At 35.1% G+C, this 19,852-nt stretch overlaps 1 protein-coding gene across 8 annotated transcripts in view; it reads right to left on the reverse strand.

Annotated features, from left to right (window-relative positions):
• Positions 1 to 19,852, reverse strand: part of ZFYVE28 (zinc finger FYVE-type containing 28) — a 267,258-nt gene that overhangs the window by 108,774 nt on the left and 138,632 nt on the right. For 7 of the 8 annotated variants that reach the window (XR_008913103.1, XM_007496838.3, XM_007496839.3 and 4 more), the window contains one exon: positions 18,384 to 18,485. The exons of the other annotated variant lie outside the window; for it this stretch is intronic. Coding sequence is in view for 6 of the 7 variants with exons in the window: in XM_007496838.3 (XP_007496900.1) it covers positions 18,384 to 18,485 (102 nt within the window). In the remaining variant the exon portion in view is untranslated. The remainder of the gene's footprint in view (positions 1 to 18,383; positions 18,486 to 19,852) is intronic. 8 annotated transcript variants of the gene reach the window in all.

Consider the following 19,852-nt stretch of genomic DNA (forward strand, 5'->3'; position numbering starts at 1 on the left):
TATATAAGAATAGGAATCTCTGGAGCAAGGGAGGTTTTGAGATAGGATCCTTGGAGGCTTGGAGATCCTTGGAGACAGATCCTTGGAGATAGATCCCTTTGGAGGAGGCCCTTTGAAGATCTCTTAAGAAGAAGTCCCTTGGGAGGCTGACTCTGGCTGGAACTCCCTCTGGGGAGACTCTGTTCCCCAGACATCCTTGTTTTAGACAGACCTTGTGGTGAGTGATAAAAGATTGACTCACTGATCTCTCTCTCTCTTAAGACTCAGGTCTAGGCCATGTTGGCTTAAGGCCCTTCATACCTTTTTTCCTTTTTCTCTCTTTCCTTTAATTACTCATTGTATTATTAATTAAAATCTCTATAAAACCCAGTTGACTTGGGTATTTGAATAATTGGGAATATTTCCCTGGCGACCACCTTATATTTTGATTTAAAACCAAGACACTGTAGTGAAACATATTTTCTGCGGTCAAATTTACTCACCCTTTCTTATATCTATCACAATTTATATCTTCCACTATTTTAATCACTACAGTTTAAGCCTTCAACCATTTTAATTACAACAGTTTATGGCTGATCACGAAGTTGGTGAAAAAACCCTCAAAAGACTTCTGTGAAATCTCTTTCCTTTATCTCTTTGCTTTATTACTTGCCTATCAGTCAGTTTTGTTTTCTATTTTAACTTGGCTTCAAAATTACAGCTGTAAGAATGGGTGAGTAAAAAACCTTTTTGATTCTCCTTAAATTAAGCTGTTTTAGATCTTAGCAACAGGGCCTTAAAGTCCTGGCTGGGAGAACTATTTCTAAATCCTTTCCTTTAGGGAACAACTGCCTAAATTAAGATTAAGACAAACCTGGGGAAAGTTCTGGCCTTGTCCTTCTCCCCATGTGTTTACTTTAGAAATATGTGGTTACAGCCAGTTCACAACATACTTAACATACTTAACACAACATACTAACTGGCTATTCAGCTCCATGTCCAACCTTGTAAAATTTGCATTCTTTTTCTCTCTAAAATTTCTCATGCCATGGGATTTATGGCAAAATATAATCAACACAGTACTCCCCCCTTGTGATTTTTATTGTTATAGCTGTAATATGGTATTTCTTTACAAAACCCACTTCTCATTCAAACCAACCGAGTGTTCCTTCTACTACTCAACAATATGTAGAACTAAATACTCGGCTTGAGCTTATAGAGGAAAGTCAGGGAGAGATTGTAGCTTTTATGAGAAGCATTAAAAGAGAATTAAGAACATTATCAGAAACTCTGGACACAGCTCCTCCTGCCAACTCGACCTTAGAACCCCCTGCTTCTAACGAACCCACCCCTCCCCCTGCCCCCTCAGCCTCAGAAAACCCACCCACTCCTCCCACTGCTCATGCTTCTGACCCAACACAATCAACTCTAAGTTCACACCCTACCCATACTTCTGATACTGATTTCTCCAATCCAAACACCTCTGTATCCTTTCACACTTCTTCCTTGGCTCCTCCTTCTCATCCTACACAATCTACTTTAAGTTCACATTCCAACCTAAATTCACACCATATCCCTGATTTTTCTGGCACTATGGGACAACAACAAACCCTTCCTTTTAATGTGCCCAACTCTTCTATTTCTCAGACTTACCCAATTGAAAATGGAGCAAGAAGCCTAGAAACAGGAGTACCAAATAATTCAGATAGCTTATTTCCTTTAAGGGAAGTACCCACTTTTAATAAGAATGGAAACTTGGTATCTGTAAGACATCATACACCTTTTAGCCCTGAGGATTTAAAAAAATTGAAGGAAGATATGCCATCATTTGAGAACAAACCAATATTAATTATAAAAAAATTAAAGAACATATTCAGAACTTTTGACCCCATCTGGTTGGATGTTGAGAATATATTAGAAGCATTATTAACAAAGAGAGATAGGAGCCAAGTTTGGGGACACTCACTCTGAAGATACTTAAAGACGAGTATCCCCAAACTTGGCTCCTACTTGGCTTCTATAATCTGGTCCCCTTTTCTGCCTCTCATAGTGTGGTACTTTTCTGTAGTCCTGGCTATTGACTGGTTAATGCATCATTGCTTAGATCATTTTGATTGGGCCCTGATTGAAGGACCTGTTATAGATTTATTTTTCTTTTACTTGGAATTTTTACACATAAGACTATATATATAGTCTACATTTTCCTTCAGAAATTTTTTCTTTTCTTTTTGATTTTTCTGATATCTTTTTAATTTCTCTTGCCAATTGATTCATATACCTCATACCTCAGCCATGCATCCTTAAGTGATTCTGTATTTGTCAATCACTCTCTTAATGGGGGGAATGTAAAAAATATTATTATTTAAATTGCAAAGTTTAATTCCTTTTGAGAAGAATTTTAGGTAAAGAAGATGCTACCTCTCTGAATCCAGAACTGAACTGTTGGATAAGCCACCATGAAGAATCCTCCAGACCACAAGTTGCACAAAATTGCACTTTGGGTATAGTTTATTGAACATTTATTTGTATGTATACTTTTATGCCAAAGGGGACTGCCCCATAACTGGCTTTTTGTCAATTTGTTTCAGCAATTATTGGCTTTGTTCTTTTCTTTTCTTTCTCTTATCCTCAAATTATTGTAATCTTTAAATTGATTATGTTTTTATGATCCTTTGGGGAAGGACTTCTTCCCAGAGGATCAAAATTGGACTTGAACTTTGGACTTCAATCCCCACAATTCCTTGCTCCACTTCCCCAAAATGCTTTGTAATCTCACGGAAATTCTAAGGTGGGCAAGATCGAGAAGGTATTTAAGCTGATTACAAAGGCTTTTGGCTTTTTTTGGACTTCCGTTTTGGAGCAGAGGAGTCTCTTCCATGATGTGAGATTACCTTGTCTAGGCCACTCTGGCCTAGGCACGTGTTTCTTATCTTGTCTTTTCTTTAATCCTTAATCTTCAATAAACCTCTAAAAATATAATACTCCTTGTAGAGATAAACTAATTTCTACCTGCCTCAGCCTCTCCATATTCCTTAAATTTTAATCTTTACAGGGATAACTTTGTTCAGTGATTTTAGAAGTTCAGAAACTTAAAACAAGAAAACATATGTCTGTCAAAACTATTTGCCATGATCATGGTGTAGCAATTAAATTTGAATAAAACAACAAATTGAGACAGCTCTCCAAGCAAGATAACATTTATTTGCATGCTACCTATCAATAAATGGGTTAGTAGTTTGACTCTTTTTATGCCAAAGACCCTTTGTAAAAGGACAGATTCATTTATATAAGTTTTGGGGAGTATAAAACAAAGAACAGAACAGGATAGATGGCATCATGGGATTGAGTACAAAACAATTGGTCACAAGCTGATGTGCAGAGCACAAGATGATTGGTTGGAAATTTGATAATGGATGACAGCAACAACCCCATTTCTTCTCTCATAAGACTAAGAAATGTTCATTGTTGGAGTCCATTATGAGATACTGACCCAGACTCCTGGAAAGCAAACCAAACATCCTTGAAGGCTATGATAGTAGTAGTAGTAGTAGTAGTAGTAGTAGTAGTAGCAACAGCAGCAGTCAGCATTTATATAGTGCCTGCCAGCGATTGTATTAAGGGCTTTACAAATTTATCTTGTTTTCCCCCATATAACCCTGAGGGGTAGGTGTTATTGTTATCCCCATTTTAAAGTTGAGGAAACTGAGGCAAAGAGAGATTAAGTGACTCACCCAAGGTCACATATCTAGTAAGTGCCTTAGATTTGTTTTAAAATTGGATTTTCCTGACTAAGTTCAGTGTTCTATCCACTTTGCTACTTAGGAAATGCATCTAGGTAAATGAGGGAAGCTTCATAGAGTCAATGGCAGTTGAGCTGGGCTTATAGGATAATAGTTACAAATTCAAAAGAGAAGAACAGGAAAGAGAAAAAGGCTTAGGTGCTAAGAATGGTACTGATCAAGGCCAAGGTGGAGTCATACAGGGTATATTCTGGCATTAGTTAATAAGAAATTAATCTTCAAAGACAATAAGGTAGGGGAAGAATCAAGAGGAGCAGAGTAGAGGGAGCATTCCAGCCAACTTCTCCCAATATTTTCTTCTAAATAACTTTAAAATAATGTGTCAAGTAGAATTCTGGAGACCACAGCCAATAAAAATATGGGCCAAGACATTTTTCTAGCCTAAGACAACCTAGAGGTTGTTAAAAGAGGTCTGTGACACTGGGATGGAGGCTGACCCAAACACAATGTGTCAGCAATATCAGCTGTGGGCCTTCTAGGCTGTAACAACAACTGCAGGAGCAGCAGCCTCAACAATTCCAAGAGTTCTCACTATCCAGAGATGGTAAGGGAATTGGACAACTGGTCAGAAAGAAATTACAGAGGACCTTATATGGGCACTAGGTTCAAGACTGGACACTGTTTGACAATTCCATCACCCATGACCTATTCTGAGAATTGGTTCCAGAGCAAAGAAAGAGAACAGGAGTCCTAGTTCCTGGTAACAGTTCAAGACCAGAGAGGAGAGCATTAGTGCCTGGGGTCCTTTCGGGATAAATACCAGAACCCAAATGTGAAGAATAGTAGCAACACAGTTCAACAGATCACACCATCTTAAAACCACAGAATCAGCTATGAAAATAGCAGGATGAAAAACCCCGGAATCGTGACCTCCATTCCCACACTCTGAGATGAGCAGACACTAATATAAAATTCAAAGTCAAGAAATATGCTGGAATAATGAACAATAAAAAATAGCCTAACCATACAAAACTAATATAGTGACAGGAAAGCTCAAGACACAGAATCAGAAGAAGACAATGATGCAAAAAACAACTATAAGCTAAGAACCTCAAAGGAAAATGCAGATTGGACACAAGCCCAACAAGAATTCCCAGCAGAGCTAAAATTGAAGCAAAATGAGTAAAAATCAAATAAGAGCAGTAGAGGAAAATGTTGAAAAAGAAATGAGGGCAATGAAAGAAAATAAGAGAGAAAATAGTTTGGTAAAAGAAGCACAAAAATATTTTAGAAATCATTTCTAAAAAAAACCCAAAATTGCTAAAATGGAAAAAGAGGAACAAATCCTTTTTGTAGAAATTTGTAGAATTGAATAAAATAATTTCTTACATATTAGAATTAGTCAAGTAGAAGCTAAAGATTCTATGAGACATCAAGAACCGATAAAACTAAATAAAAAGTGAAAGAATAAAATGGGAACTATATCAACAGAAAAAACAACTGACTTGGAAAACAAATTAAGAAGAAATAATTTAAAATTTGTTGGGTTACCAAAATCCATGACAAAAGAAGTTTTTACATCATATTTCAAGAAATTATAAGAGAAAGCTGCAAGATATTTTAGAGCCAGAGGAAAAAAAGAGAAATTGAAAGAATCCACTGATCACCTCTTAAAAGAGATCCCCAAAATAAAAATGCTCAGGAAGATTACAGCCAAATTCTAGAGCTTCCAGGTCAAGGAGAAAGTACTGAAAACAGATGAAAGAAACCATTCAAATATCATAGAATCTGTCGGGATGATACAAGATTTAGCAGCTATGACAATAAAGGAGTAAACAGCTTGGAGCATGATCTTACAGAAAACAAAGAAGCTATGATTACATTCAAGAATAATCTACCCAGAAAAACAGAACATTATCTATCAGGAAAAAATGGACAATTAATGAAATAATGGACTGTCAAGTTAATGAAAAGACCAAAGTTGAATGGAAAATATGACATTCAAACACGAGATTCAAGACAAGCATAAAAAGATAAATATGAAAGAAAAATCATACTTAATAAAGTTGAACTGTTTAAATCCTACATAAGAAAATGATGCATATAACTCCTAAGATCTTTATCATTATTAGGGTAGTTAAAAGTACTCTCTATTGACAGAAGGCAGGGGTGTGAGTTGATAATGTCATGATGGTCTCAAAAAAAGGAATGGAAGGGTAAGAAAGAGGAATGCACTGAGGGAAAGGAGAAAAGAGAGGAAGAATGGGGAAATTATATCACATAAAAGAGATGCATAAGGAAGAATATTTGCAATAGAGGAGAAATTGCGAGGGAAGGATTATTATAACACTCAAATTTTATTCTCATCTATACTGGTTCAAAGAGGGGCAAGTACACACATATGAACACACACACACACACACACACTCATCTGAGTATTCAACTCTGTCTTATCCAACAGATAAGAAGGTGGTGAAAGGTATAAGAGAAAGATGGGGATATTAAAAGGGAGAGCAGATTAAGGGAGGCAGTGGCCAGAAGCAAAACAAATTTTTGATGAGGGACAGTGTAAAAAAAAAGGAGAGAGAAAGATAAAGAGAAGAAAATAGGATGGAAGGAAATATACAGTTGATAATCATGACTGAATGTGAATGGTATGAACTTACCCATAAAATGGAAGAGGATAGCAGAATAGAGTAGAAACCAGAATCTAACAATATGTTACTTACAAGAAACACACTTGAAACAGAAAGACATGCACAGAGTTAAAATAAGGAGCTAGAATATAATTTATTATGCTTCAGTTAAAGTGAAAAAGTCAGAGGCAGGGGTAGCTGGGTAACTCAGTGGATTAAGAACCAGACCTACAGACGGGAGGTTCACATTTTTCTTAATTCACATTTTACCTTAGATACTTCCTAGCTATGTGACCCTGGGCAAATCACTTAACCCCCATTGCCTAGCTCTTATCACTCTTATACCTTGGAACCAACATACAGTATTGATTCTAAGGCAGAAGGTAAGGTTTAAAAAAAAAAAGTCAGAGAGACTTCCGTTCAAGATGGCGGCTTAGAGAAAGCTAAAAGTTCAGATCTCTGGAAACCCTTCCCTACCAAACTCAAACTATATGCTCCTAGGACACTGAAATTCAAAATGAACAACAGCATAGACCCTGGGAATCCTCCTCCTGGACCTGGATCAAAAGGTATGGCCCCCCAAAAGCCAGAACCCTAGATCACTAGGATTTAAGGGACAGGCAGAAGGAAGGTCCCAGGATCCATCCCCCCAACCCAGAGAGCTGAGTCCGAGGCAGCAGAGGGAACCTCAGAGCCTCAGGGCCGGCTATTCTGAAGGCCGCTTCCTGAAAACAATCTGACTCAGATGAGGGGACACCCAACACAGACAGCAGGGAAACAGAGAGATGGGGGGAGCTTGTAACCCCCTGGCTGGATTCTTCCATCTGGGTCTCAGGGAAGGTCCCTGCCTCAGGGCATACTCAGTTCAACCCAGAGAAAGCTAATCCTATCAGGAGCCCTCAGAGCTCCTGGAAGCTGCAGCCCCTCCCTCCTCAGAGTGCTGGCTCTTCTGGCCAGCTAAGACACAGAAACAAACACCTCGCGGAAAGAGCCAAGCCAGGCTCAGAGCATGGAAGTAAGGCAACTGAGAAGCATCAGGAGGGAATTGAGGAGGGCAGTAACACGGAAACACCAGCAATTCCTGGCTTCCATGGGAAGACAGAACAACAACTGCATAGAATGGACAATCTGCCTAGGGCTAAAACCTCTGAACACCAGACAGAGATAAGAAAAGCTAGTCCTCCCCACTCAGATAGAGATGGCAAACTCCACAGAAGCACAAAAGCCCCCAAATTCCAAGAAAAAAAGAAGAAGGGGTGACTTTGGACACATTTTATGGAGCAAAAATACAAAATACAGAGGAGATAGAATAGGAAACACAAGCAAATGCGCCGAAACCTTCCAAAGGAAATGGAAACTCTCCACAAACCCATGAAGAATCTGAATCAGAAAGGATCAAAAAGGTGGAAGGCTTCTGGGAGGAAAAGTGGGAAATAATGCAAAAGAAATTCACGCATCTACAAAACCAGTTTGACCAAAGTGAAAAGGAAAACTAGGCTTTAAAGGTCAGAATTAGGCAACTCGAAGACAACGAGCAAGAATTAATAAAGCAAAGCCAAAAGACCAAGAAACTAGAAGAGAACATAAAATATCTCACTGGCAAGGTCATAGACTTGGAAAATAGAGGGAGAAGAGACAATTTAAGAATAATTGGACTACCAGAAAAGCCAGAAATAAACAGCAAACTCAACATCGTAATACAAGATATAATCAAAGAAAATTGCCCAGAGATCCTAGAACAAGAGGGCAATACGGGCATTGAAAGAGCTCACAGAACACCCTCTTCACTAAATCCCCAAAAGACAACTCCCAGGAATGTAATTGCCAAATTCCAAAGCTTTCAAGCAAAAGAAAAAATCTTACTAGAAGCCAGAAAAAGACAATTTAGATATAAAGGAATGCCAATCAGGGTCACACAAGACCTTGCAAGTTCCACTCTGAATGACCGTAAGGCATGGAACATGATTTTCAGAAAGGCAAGAGAGCTGGGCCTTCAATCAAGAATCAGCTATCCATCAAAACTGACTATATACTTCCAAGGGAAAGTATGGGCATTCAACAAAATAGAAGATTTCCAAGTTTTTGCAAAGAAAAGACCAGAGCTCTGTGGAAAGTTCGATATCGAAAAACAAAGAGCATGGAATACCTGAAAAGGTAAATACGAAAGAAAGGGAAAAGGAGAAAAATGTTATCTTTTTTCTTTTTCTCAAACTCTCTTCTATAAGGACTACATTTATATCAATCTATGTATATTAATATTTGGGGAAAATGTAATGTGTAAATAGGGGGAAAAGAAAGACCAAATAGAATAATCTTTCTCACACAAAGATTCACATGGGAAGGGGAGGGGAAGAAAACTCCTATAAGAAGGAGAGGAAGAGAGTTTTTACTTAAACCTTACACTCAGGGAAATCAACTCTGAGAGGGAAGAACATCCAGATCCATTGGGATCTTGAATTCTATCTTACCCAACAAGGGAAGGGAGAAGGGAAAACCAAGGGGGGTAGTGGGGAGGGAACACAAAAAAGGGAGGGAAGAAGAGGGGGGAGGAGGAGGGAACAAAAAGGGAGGGACTAGAAAGGGAAACATATCAAGGGAGGGGACAATGGGGACTGATTTAAAGTAAATCACTGGACTAAAATGTAGAGCTGAAGAAGAAAGGTTAGAATTAGGAAAGGATATCAAAATGCCAGGGAGTCCACAAGTGACAGTCATAACTTTGAACGTGAATGGGATGAACTCACCCATAAAACGTAGACAAATAGCAGAATGGATTAGAATCCAAAACCCTACCATATGTTGACTTCAAGAAACACACATGAGGCGGGTAGACACCCACAAGGTCAGAATTAAAGGATGGAGTAAGACCTTCTGGGCCTCAACTGACAGAAAGAAGGCAGGAGTGGCAATCATGATATCTGATAAAGCCAAAGCAAAAATAGACCTGATCAAAAGGGATAGGGAAGGTATTTATATTTTGTTAAAAGGGACTTTAGATAATGAGGAAATATCACTAATCAACATGTATGCACCAAATAATATAGCTCCCAAATTTCTAATGGAGAAACTAGGAGAATTGAAGGAAGAAATAGACAGTAAAACCATATTAGTGGGAGACTTAAACCAACCATTATCAAATTTAGATAAATCAAATCAAAAAATAAATAAGAAAGAGGTAAAAGAAGTGAATGAAATCTTAGAAAAATTAGAATTAATGGACATATGGAGAAAAATAAATAGGGATAAAAAGGAATACACCTTCTTCTCAGCACCACATGGCACATTCACAAAGATTGACCATACATTAGGTCACAGAAACATGGCACACAAATGCAGAAAAAATAAATGCAGCCTTTTCAGATCATAAGGCAATAAAAATAATGATCAGTAATGGTACATTGAAAACCAAATCAAAAACTAATTGGAAATTAAAAAATATGATACTCCAAAATCATTTAGAGAAGAAATCATAGAAACAATTAATAATTTCATCGAGGAAAATGACAATGGCGAGACATCCTTTCAAACCTTTTGGGATGCAGACAAAGTGGTAATCAGAGGTAAATTCATATCCCTGAGTGCATATATTAACAAACTAGGGAGAGCAGAGATCAATCAATTGGAAATGCAAATAAAAAAACTCAAAAGCGATCAAATTAAAACCCCCCAGCAGAAAACCAAACTAGAAATCCTAAAAATTAAGGGAAAAATTAATAAAATAGAAAGTGATAGAACTATTGATTTAATAAATAAGACAAGAAGCTGGTACTTTGAAAAAACAAACAAAATAGACAAAGTACTGGTCAATCTAATTTTAAAAAGTTAAGAAGAAAAGCAAATTAACAGCATCAAAGACGAAAAGGGGGACATCACCTACAATGAAGAGGAAATTAAGGCAATCATTAAAAATTACTTTGCCCATTTAGATGGCAATACATACACCAATTTAGGCGATATGGATGAAAATATACAAAAATACAAACTGCCTAGACTAACAGAAGAAGAAATAGAATTCTTAAATAATCCCATATCAGAAAATGAAATCCAACAAGCCATCAAAGAACTTCCTAAGAAAAAATCCCCAGGGCCTGATGGATTCACCAGTGAATTCTATCAAACATTCAGAGAACAGTTAATCCCAATACTATACAAACTATTTGACATAATAAGCAAAGAGGGAGTTCTACCAAACTCCTTTTAGACACAAACATGATACTGATTCCAAAGCCAGGCAGATCAAAAACAGAGAAAGAAAACCATAGACCAATCTCCCTAATGAATATAGATGCAAAAATCTTAAATAGGATACTAGCAAAAAGACTCCAGCAAGTGATCAGAAGGGTCATCCACCATGATCAAGTAGGATTTATACCAGGGATGCAGGGCTGGTTCAATATTAGGAAAACCATTCACATAATTGACCACATCAATAAGCAAACCAACAAGAACCACATGATTATCTCAATAGATGCAGAAAAAGCCTTTGATAAAATACAACACCCATTCCTATTAAAAACACTAGAAAGCATAGGAATAGAAGGGTAGTTCCTAAAAATAATAAACAGTATATATCTAAAACCATCAGCTAATATCATCTGCAATGGGGATAAACTAGATGCATTCCCAATAAGATCAGGAGTGAAACAAGGATGCCCATTATCACCTCTACTATTTGACATTGTACTAGAAACACTAGCAGTAGAAATTAGAGAAGAAAAAGAAATTGAAGGCATCAAAATAGGCAAGGAGGAGACCAAGTTATCACTCTTTGCAGATGACATGATGGTCTACTTAAAGAATCCTGGAGATTCAACCAAAAAGCTAATTGAAATAATCAACAATTTTAGCAAAGTCGCAGGATAAAAAATAAACCCACATAAGTCATCAGCATTTCTATATATCTCCAACACAGCTCAGCAGCAAAAACTAGAAAGAGAAATCCCATTCAAAATCACCTTAGACAAAATAAAATACCTAGGAATCTATCTCCCAAGACAAACACAGGAACTAAATGGACACAACTACAAAACAGTCTCCACACAACTAAAACTAGACTTGAGCAATTGGAAAAACATTAACTGCTAATGGATAGGACAAGCCAATATAATAAAAATGACCATCCTACCCAAACTTATTTATCTATTTAGTGCCATACCCATTGAACTCCCAAAAAATTTCTTTACTGATTTAGAAAAAACCATAACAAAGTTCATTTGGAATAACAAAAGATCAAGGATATCCAGGGAAATAATGAAAAAAAAAAACACAAATAAAGGGGGCCTTGCAGTCCCAGACCTTAAACTATATTACAAAGCAGCAGTCATCAAAACAATTTGGTACTGGCTAAGATACAGAAAGGAGGATCAGTGGAATAGACTGGGGGCAAGAGACCTCAGCAAGACAGTATACGATAAACCCAAAGATCCCAGCTTTTGGGACAAAAATCCACTATTCGATAAAAACTGCTGGGAAAATTGGAAGACAGTGTGGGAGAGATTAGGTTTGGATCAACACCTCACACCCTACACCAAGATAAATTCAAAATGGGTGAATGACTTAAACATAAAGAAGGAAACCATAAGTAAATTGGGTAAACACAGAATAGTATACATGTCAGACCTTTGGGAGGGGAAAGACTTTAAAACCAAGCAAGACATAGAAAGAATCACAAAATGTAAAATAAATAATTTTGACTACATCAAATTAAAAAGCTTCTGTACAAACAAAACCAATGTAACTAAAATCAGAAGGGAAACAACAAATTGGGAAACAATCTTCATAGAAACCTCTGACAAAGGTTTAATTACTCAAATTTATAAAGAGCTAAATCAATTGTACAAAAAACCAAGCCATTCTCCAATTGATAAATGGGCAAGGGACATGGATAGGCAGTTTTCAGATAAAGAAATCAAAACTATTAATAAGCACATGAAGAAGTGTCCTAAATCTCTTATAATCAGAGAGATGCAAATAAAAACAACTCTGAGGTATCACCTCACACCTAGCAGGTTGGCTAACATGATAGCAAAGGAAAGTAATGAATGCTGGAGGGGATGTGGCAAAGTAGGGACATTAATTCATTGCTGGTGGAGTTGTGAACTGATCCAACCATTCTGGAGGGCAATTTGGAACTATGCCCAAAGGGCGACAAAAGAGCCCTGCCATAGGACTGCTGGGTCTATACCCCAAAGAGATAATGGATAAAAAGACTTGTACAAGAATATTGATAGCTGCGCTCTTTGTGGTGGCCAACAATTGGAAAAGGAGGGGATGCCCATCAATTGGGGAATGGCTGAACAAATTGTGGTATATGTTGGTGATGGAATACTATTGTGCAAAAAGGAATAATAAAGTGGAGGAATTCCATGGAGACTGGAACAACCTCCAGGAAGTGATGCAGAGCGAGAGGAGCAGAACCAGGAGAACATTGTACACAGAGACTAATACACTGTGGTATAATCGAACGTAATGGACTTCTCCATTAGTGGCGGTGTAATGTCCCTGAACAATCTGCAGGGATCTAGGAGAAAAAACACTATTCATAAGCAGAGGACAAACTGTGGGAGTAGAAACACCGAATAAAAGCAACTGCCTGACTACAGCAGTTGAGGGGACATGACAGAGGAGAGACTAAACGAACACTCTAATGCAAATATTAACAACATGGCAATGGGTTCGAATCAAGAACACATGTGATACCCAGTGGAATCACGCGTCGGCTATGGGGGGATGAGGGGGAGGAAAAGAAAATGATCTTTGTCTTTAATGAATAATGCTTGGAAATGATCAAATAAAATATTATTTTAAAAAATAAATTAAAATTAAATTAAAAAAAAAAAGTCAGAGGTAGCAACCATGATCTCAGAGAAAGCAAAAATAGACCTAACTTAAAGAGATAATCAGGAAACCACATCTTACTAAAATGTACCAGAGATAATATCAATACTACACATATATACACCAAATAGCAGAGAATACAAATTCTTAAAGGAAAAACTAATTGAGTAACAGGAGGAGACAGATAGTAAAACTTTATAAGTAGGGAATCTCAACCACTCTCAGCAGATAAATCTAACCACAAAATTAATAATGCAGAATTTAAAGGGATGAATAGAATTTTAGAAAAGTTAAATATGATACATATCTGGAGAAAACTGAATGGGAATAGGAGAGTATGTACATGGCATCCTAACAAAAACTAACCACACGTTATGGCATAAAACCTCACAAGCAAAATGTAAAAAAAAAAAATTAAATACAATCTTTTCAGGCCATAATGAGGTAAAAATATCATTCAACAAAGGGCCTTAGAAGAATAAATAAAAAATTAATTGGAAACCAAACAATCGACTCCTTCAGAATGAGTAGTTAAACAAACAAATCAGAGAAACAATCAATTATTTCATTAACGATCATGACAATGAGGCAAAAATATCAAATTTTGTAAGATGTAGTCAAAAGCAGTGGTTACAGGAAAATTTATATCTTTGAATAAATCAATATAAGAGAAAAAAGGAAATCAATGAATTGGTCATACAACCAAAAAAACTAGAAAAAGAACAAATTAAAAACTCCCAATTAAACACCAAAATAAAAAACATGAAAATTTAAAGAAGAGATTAATAAAATTGAAAGGAAAAAGTGTTGCACTAATAAATAAACTAGGAACAGATTTTATGGGGGAAATACAACAAAAGAGGTAAATCATTGGTTATTTTGTTTTTTAAAAAGAAAGAAAAACAAATTATCAGGATCAAAAATGAAGAGCATAACTGTACCATTAACGAAGAGAAAATTAAAGCAACAATAAGGAGGTATCTTTTCCAATCATATTCCCCCCATAACTAACAACCTTAATCTCAGTGAAATAGATGGATATTTACAAAAATATAAATCACTGAGATTAACAGAAGAGAAACAGAATACTTAAATAAATTCTATCTTAGAAAAAAGAAGTTGAACAAGCCATAAATAAACTCCCTAAGAAAATATTCCCAGGATCAAATGAATTTACAAGTGAATTCTATCAAACACTTAAAGAACAATTAATTTTAACATGATATAAATTATTTGAAAAAATAGGCAAAGAACGAGTCTTAGTAAATTCCTTCTATGACGCAAATACAGTTTTGATATCTAAACCAGGAAGGACAAAAAAATATGGAAAATATTTTAGGCCAATTTCCTTAATGAATATTAATGAAAAATTTTTAAATAAAATATTTAAAAAGGCAATATAGTGATGCATGACAGCTGCAAAGCACAAAATGACTGGATAAAAAAATTACAGTTTGAGATCATTAGAATGGCTATGGAGAAGTATATACTGCCTAGCTTGAAATGAAAGAAGAAAAAATTGTATCCATCAATTGTTTCATCCTAACATTTCTTTGATTGGTTATTCTTGGAGAAAGTGTATTTTCTGGTAACAGATTTCCTTATCAGTAAAATTGCTAATACAGTTCTCCTTGTATATAAGGATTATTGGATTGCAGGCTGCTTGTCAAAGACTTCTACTGAAGGACAAATATTTCACAGAATGACCCAGGAAAAGGAATTGGCAAGATGATGTTACTAGTTATACTACTATGCTAGCTATAAATTAGGTTTTGTTGAAAGTACCGTCTGACAAAAGAGATGCTCTTGAAAAGCTAAAGTCCAAGGTTGAAGAAAAAAAAGGGAAAACAAAGCTGGAAATCTGCCGACATAGACAATACCTCTGTCCTAGAAATTAGGGAATCTTCTTTAATTAGATATTCTTTTCTTTCTGTTCTTTGTAGATTCAGAATTACAATTGAGATACAGTCCAAAGAGGTGCACTTACCCAAGTTGTCAGAGGAAGCAAATTGAGATCCTATGATTACAACTCCAATGCTGTCTTGAACATAGCCAAGTTTCTTCTAAAATTCTTAATATTTTAAAAGTTAATTTCTTAAGCTAAGGAATTTTCTTACTAAAAACTGAGAATAAAATAACATAAATTATTTAAAATAAAAGAGAAATTAATTCTAAGTCTGTTTCTAACATATACTAGCTATGTGACCCGGGGAAAAGCATTTAATTTCTCAGTGCTCTAGGGAACTCTTTAAGACAATAAGTAAGAAATCAGATGGCAGACCCGCATTGGTTTAGGGAGTTCACTTGCCAATAACATCACAAGTTCAGACCTTATCTTTATGCCTAGAGCTTGCTTGGGTCAAATCTGGTAAGAACACTGGGCCAGACAGGAGCCTATACTCATGCTTTGATACTTGCTACTATTTGGGCTACATAGGAGGTAGCATACTCCTGAAGAGAAGATGATGGGTATATGAATGGCAAGACTAGCAAACTAATTAGATATGAAGGGTGAGGAAAAATGAGGATCTGAGAAAGACTATAAGGTTGAAAAATGGATGACTAGAAGGATGATCAAATCCCTGGTAGAAACAGGAAAGTTAAAAAGGGGGATAGAAGGCTTTTTTTGTGTGTATGCCAGGGTGGAAAAAGAAAATAAGTTCTTTTTTGGATACACTGAGTTTGAGATGCTTATGGATAGGGAAATCCAATTCAAAACATCCAATAAGATAGGTAATGGGGAACCAGATGCCAGAAGGAAATCTAAGGCTGAATATAAATATCTGAGAGTTATAACTGAACCTGTAACAGCTAATGAAGTCTCTTAAAGCGCATGTGCAGAGGAAAGAATCTCAAAATATACCTTTAGTTAAGGGACAAGATATGGATGATGATCAGCAAAGAAGATTAAAAAAGAGCAATCAGATAGATAGAAAGAAAACTAAGAAAGAATCAGAAGAAGAGACATAAAATTCAGTGGAGAATAGTCAACTCTTTCAAATGTTAATAATAATGAGGATTAAGAAAATGCCATTAGATTTGGAAGTCAACAATAACTAGAGAAAGCAGCTTCTGCTGAGTGATGATCAGAAGCCAGATTGTTAAAAATTGAATGAATGAGGGGAGAAGTAGAAGAAATAGGAATAAACAGCTTTCTTCCTGGGAGAGAGTTTATCTCAAAGGTTATCTAAAGAGAGCTATCTAAAAATTGAATGGACTGATTTGGTAATAGGAAGTGAGTTCCCTCTTCATTAGTATTCTCCAAACAAAGGTTAAAAGAAGACTTTTCAAGTATTTCTAAGAAAGGATTCCTGTTCAGGTAGAGGATGGCCTTTAAAGATGCTCCAGATTCTGAGATTCTGTGCCAACAACTATTATTATTTTTACTATTAGTAATTAGATGCTCTGTTTCTATGGCTAAAAAACTCACCACTTTTTCCATTGTGTATAACTATCTTTTTTTAAATTTCCTGAACTAAATAGATTTACTAAATTTTGTTTTATTTTTGTGAAAGAAACAAAAATAAGATAGTAAAATGATTAATTACTAGTTCAAAAGGATAAAAAATCTGGCTGTGTTCAGATTACCCCCAAATCATTATAACACAAGCTCTGTAAGAGAAAAAGACTTTTCAAAATAAATGTTCCTCTAGGCAATCTGCTACTGTGCTAAGCATTAAATCATCATATGGCCTTCATTATTAAATGGTTTTGATTAAATAGTACATATACATAGTGCTGTAAGCATTGTACTAGTAAGTTAAATATTAGAAGTTTATAGTAAATTTAATTTAATTTAATCAATTTAAATGAGAAATATTAAATTTAAATACTGAGGAACTATATAGTGAAGTAAGGTACAATATAACTATGATTTAAAAATAAATTTTATAGTAATTATATCACTGAAATCATTAAGGCAAAACTGAAAGTTTAAGGCATTCTGAATAACTCTGCATACAATCCCATAATTAAATTTAATTAAAAGATAGACATAAGTAGAAACAATTAAAAGGGTAAAAGAGAGCACACAATCAATCCACTTTATATAAAACTGGTTATAAGCAAACTACAGAAAAAACAATTTAATTTGCCACTTCAAAACATTTAAATAATTAAATGGCTGCTTTAGTTTTACTAGTAAAGAATCCAGCACATGTTTCTAAAGCAATAAAGAAGTTCATGGATTTCTTTTTAATACACATGGACATACTTTTCAGAAAATTAAATTCAAGGTATAGATTACAGTTCAATTTTTAGGTTTGCTGGATATCAACCATTAGAAATAGCTTAGAAATAGAAGGAAAAGAAATTGATTAAATATATAACATAAATAAGTCAACAGTTTCAAACATTACAAAGCAGTAAAGAATGATGAAGATTAAGAAAAATAACGAGAGAGCAACTATCAAATAACACTAAATCTCAGAATAGAAGCTACTTGGCTTCTATGACATCAAATATCCTGTGCAAGTAACATATAAAAAGTAACTGATCTTAGCATTGGTGGAGTAACTTACAACCAAATAAAAAAAAAACTCTCAATTTTTAATTCTAGATCAAGGTAAAAACTTGTGTACATCATTAACAAAGATCTGAAGGCAAGTTAAAGTTGTTTGTTCACAGTAAGATAATACATAAGCCATTCTTGGACTACGGGAAAGTGTAAAATAACATATTTGATAAATGAAATAGTATGTTCTTTCCTATATGTAAACAGTAGCCTTAAGGAAATCCATAATTTTTTAAAATGCTATAACATATATCTCTTTTCTGTTGATAAAATATGCAAGAACAATAGGTAGGTGGAAATCTAAAAGGTATTACTGGGATAAAATGGTTATATAATTGACAGAAAAAATGAACATTTATTTTTGAGACTAATTTCTCTGTTCCCTTTATAAAAACAAGGGTGATTATGCAAAGTTAATATTTGAACAGCAGAAAAAGCAAATAAAATGCTAATAACAACATGAAAGAAAATTTGAAAATGTCAAAGTTAAGACAGACAGTTGGAAGTAACAGCTGGGTTCACAAAATGGCATATGTAAAGAAAAAGGAAAAAAGGAAATGATGAGGGAATTGTAAGCATAAGCCATTTTTGTACCCTCTTTGATTATTTCTATAATTTCACACATTCTCGCTGCAGGGGAAAAATTATAACTTGAAAGAGGAGTCAATTACTACTTGCCTTATTTTTCTTAGCAAAGTGTGGAAGGGTCTAAACAGCTCAGACATATCTTCTGCCTTACGGTCCAGGTTCAAAGGTCCTTCAGAGTAAACTACAAGCCCACTGTATTCAAGATACAAAAGTTCCTATTTTATATGAACACCGAATAAATAAAATATACAAGATAAACATCTGAAATAATACTCAAATTGCTTATGTGGATTTATATCCTTATGCACTGTTCTCACTACTGTTATTTTTCATTTTTGTGTGACGAATTCATGACTGATTTTCAATTAATGCAAGGAAAATTATCAGATTTCTTCAATCAAAATGAGAATCTGCTAAAAACAAAGCCCTCAAAATATAGTAGAATACATTACTAGTGCCTTAAATTTTTTGAAGTAATTAGTAACAAAAACAGTTCACATTTAGAACTTTAAGATTCAAAAAGTGTTTTTGAAACTCTGAGGCTGTCAAAAGTAAGCATTATTTTGCTCATCTTAAAGATGAAGGTAAGGTTCATAGAGACCCAAGGTTTCCCAACTAATTAGAGCAAGTGTGATGACCTCATCCCAGCTCTCCTGAATCCAAATTCAGTGGTCTTTTCATCATGCCACATTGTCTATTCATCAGAATTTTCTAACTACTTAGAAGTTATTATAAACTTAATATCATTTAGCAAAAATAAATACCAAATTCACAAAAACACATAAATGAGTATTAAAGTGATCATATGTGAAACTATAAAATTTCACTTAAATTATCTACTTTAGCAACAAAAAAAAATCATATTATTTATGATGAGCCATTAATTTTACTTAGGTCAAAAATCTTGAAAAAGGAAAAAAAAAAGAATCAATCATGTAGTAGAGAACCTCCAGTCTTGTCAAATCTGTCCCCAGAGATCTCTCAGAGGGTATGTGGAAGAAGAGATTACAAAGACACTCACATATTTTTTTTAATCTTTCAAACAAATTACCTAATATGTTACAATTTTTTCTGTTTTAATAATGAAAAAGTCTAGTCATAAATAGGAATCTAGCAGAAAGGGGTCATGGTAATCTTATTTTCTTCAGTGAAAAATATTTGCATGTATTTATCTCTGCATAGATGCAGTGAGTAGTACATAGGTTTTAGCACTGATTTCTTTTATTTGCATTTAACTATAAATTCTGTAGATACACGAACCTTATCTTTTACTTTCCCAAAGCATCTAATATAGTCCCCTAAAGTAACAGGGATACAATAGATATTACTGACTATATTGTGACTTTTCCCTTGCAAAAGTAAGGCTCTTGAAGAAAAGAGTTTGAAAGTAAAAGTGAATCCTTTGTTGACTGTCATACTTGATGTTAATCAACCCCCTAATGTGAGATTTTGCATCTGTGATAACTGGCTAAAGAGAAACATCACACATCTTTTGACTTCTGCTGTGCTGATTGTATCCTGAATTGTAACTGTGTTCAACTTACTGTATAATTTAAAAG

Source organism: Monodelphis domestica, chromosome 6 (assembly GCF_027887165.1).
Source record: "Monodelphis domestica isolate mMonDom1 chromosome 6, mMonDom1.pri, whole genome shotgun sequence".
In the NCBI taxonomy this organism is placed as follows: Eukaryota; Metazoa; Chordata; class Mammalia; order Didelphimorphia; family Didelphidae; genus Monodelphis; species Monodelphis domestica.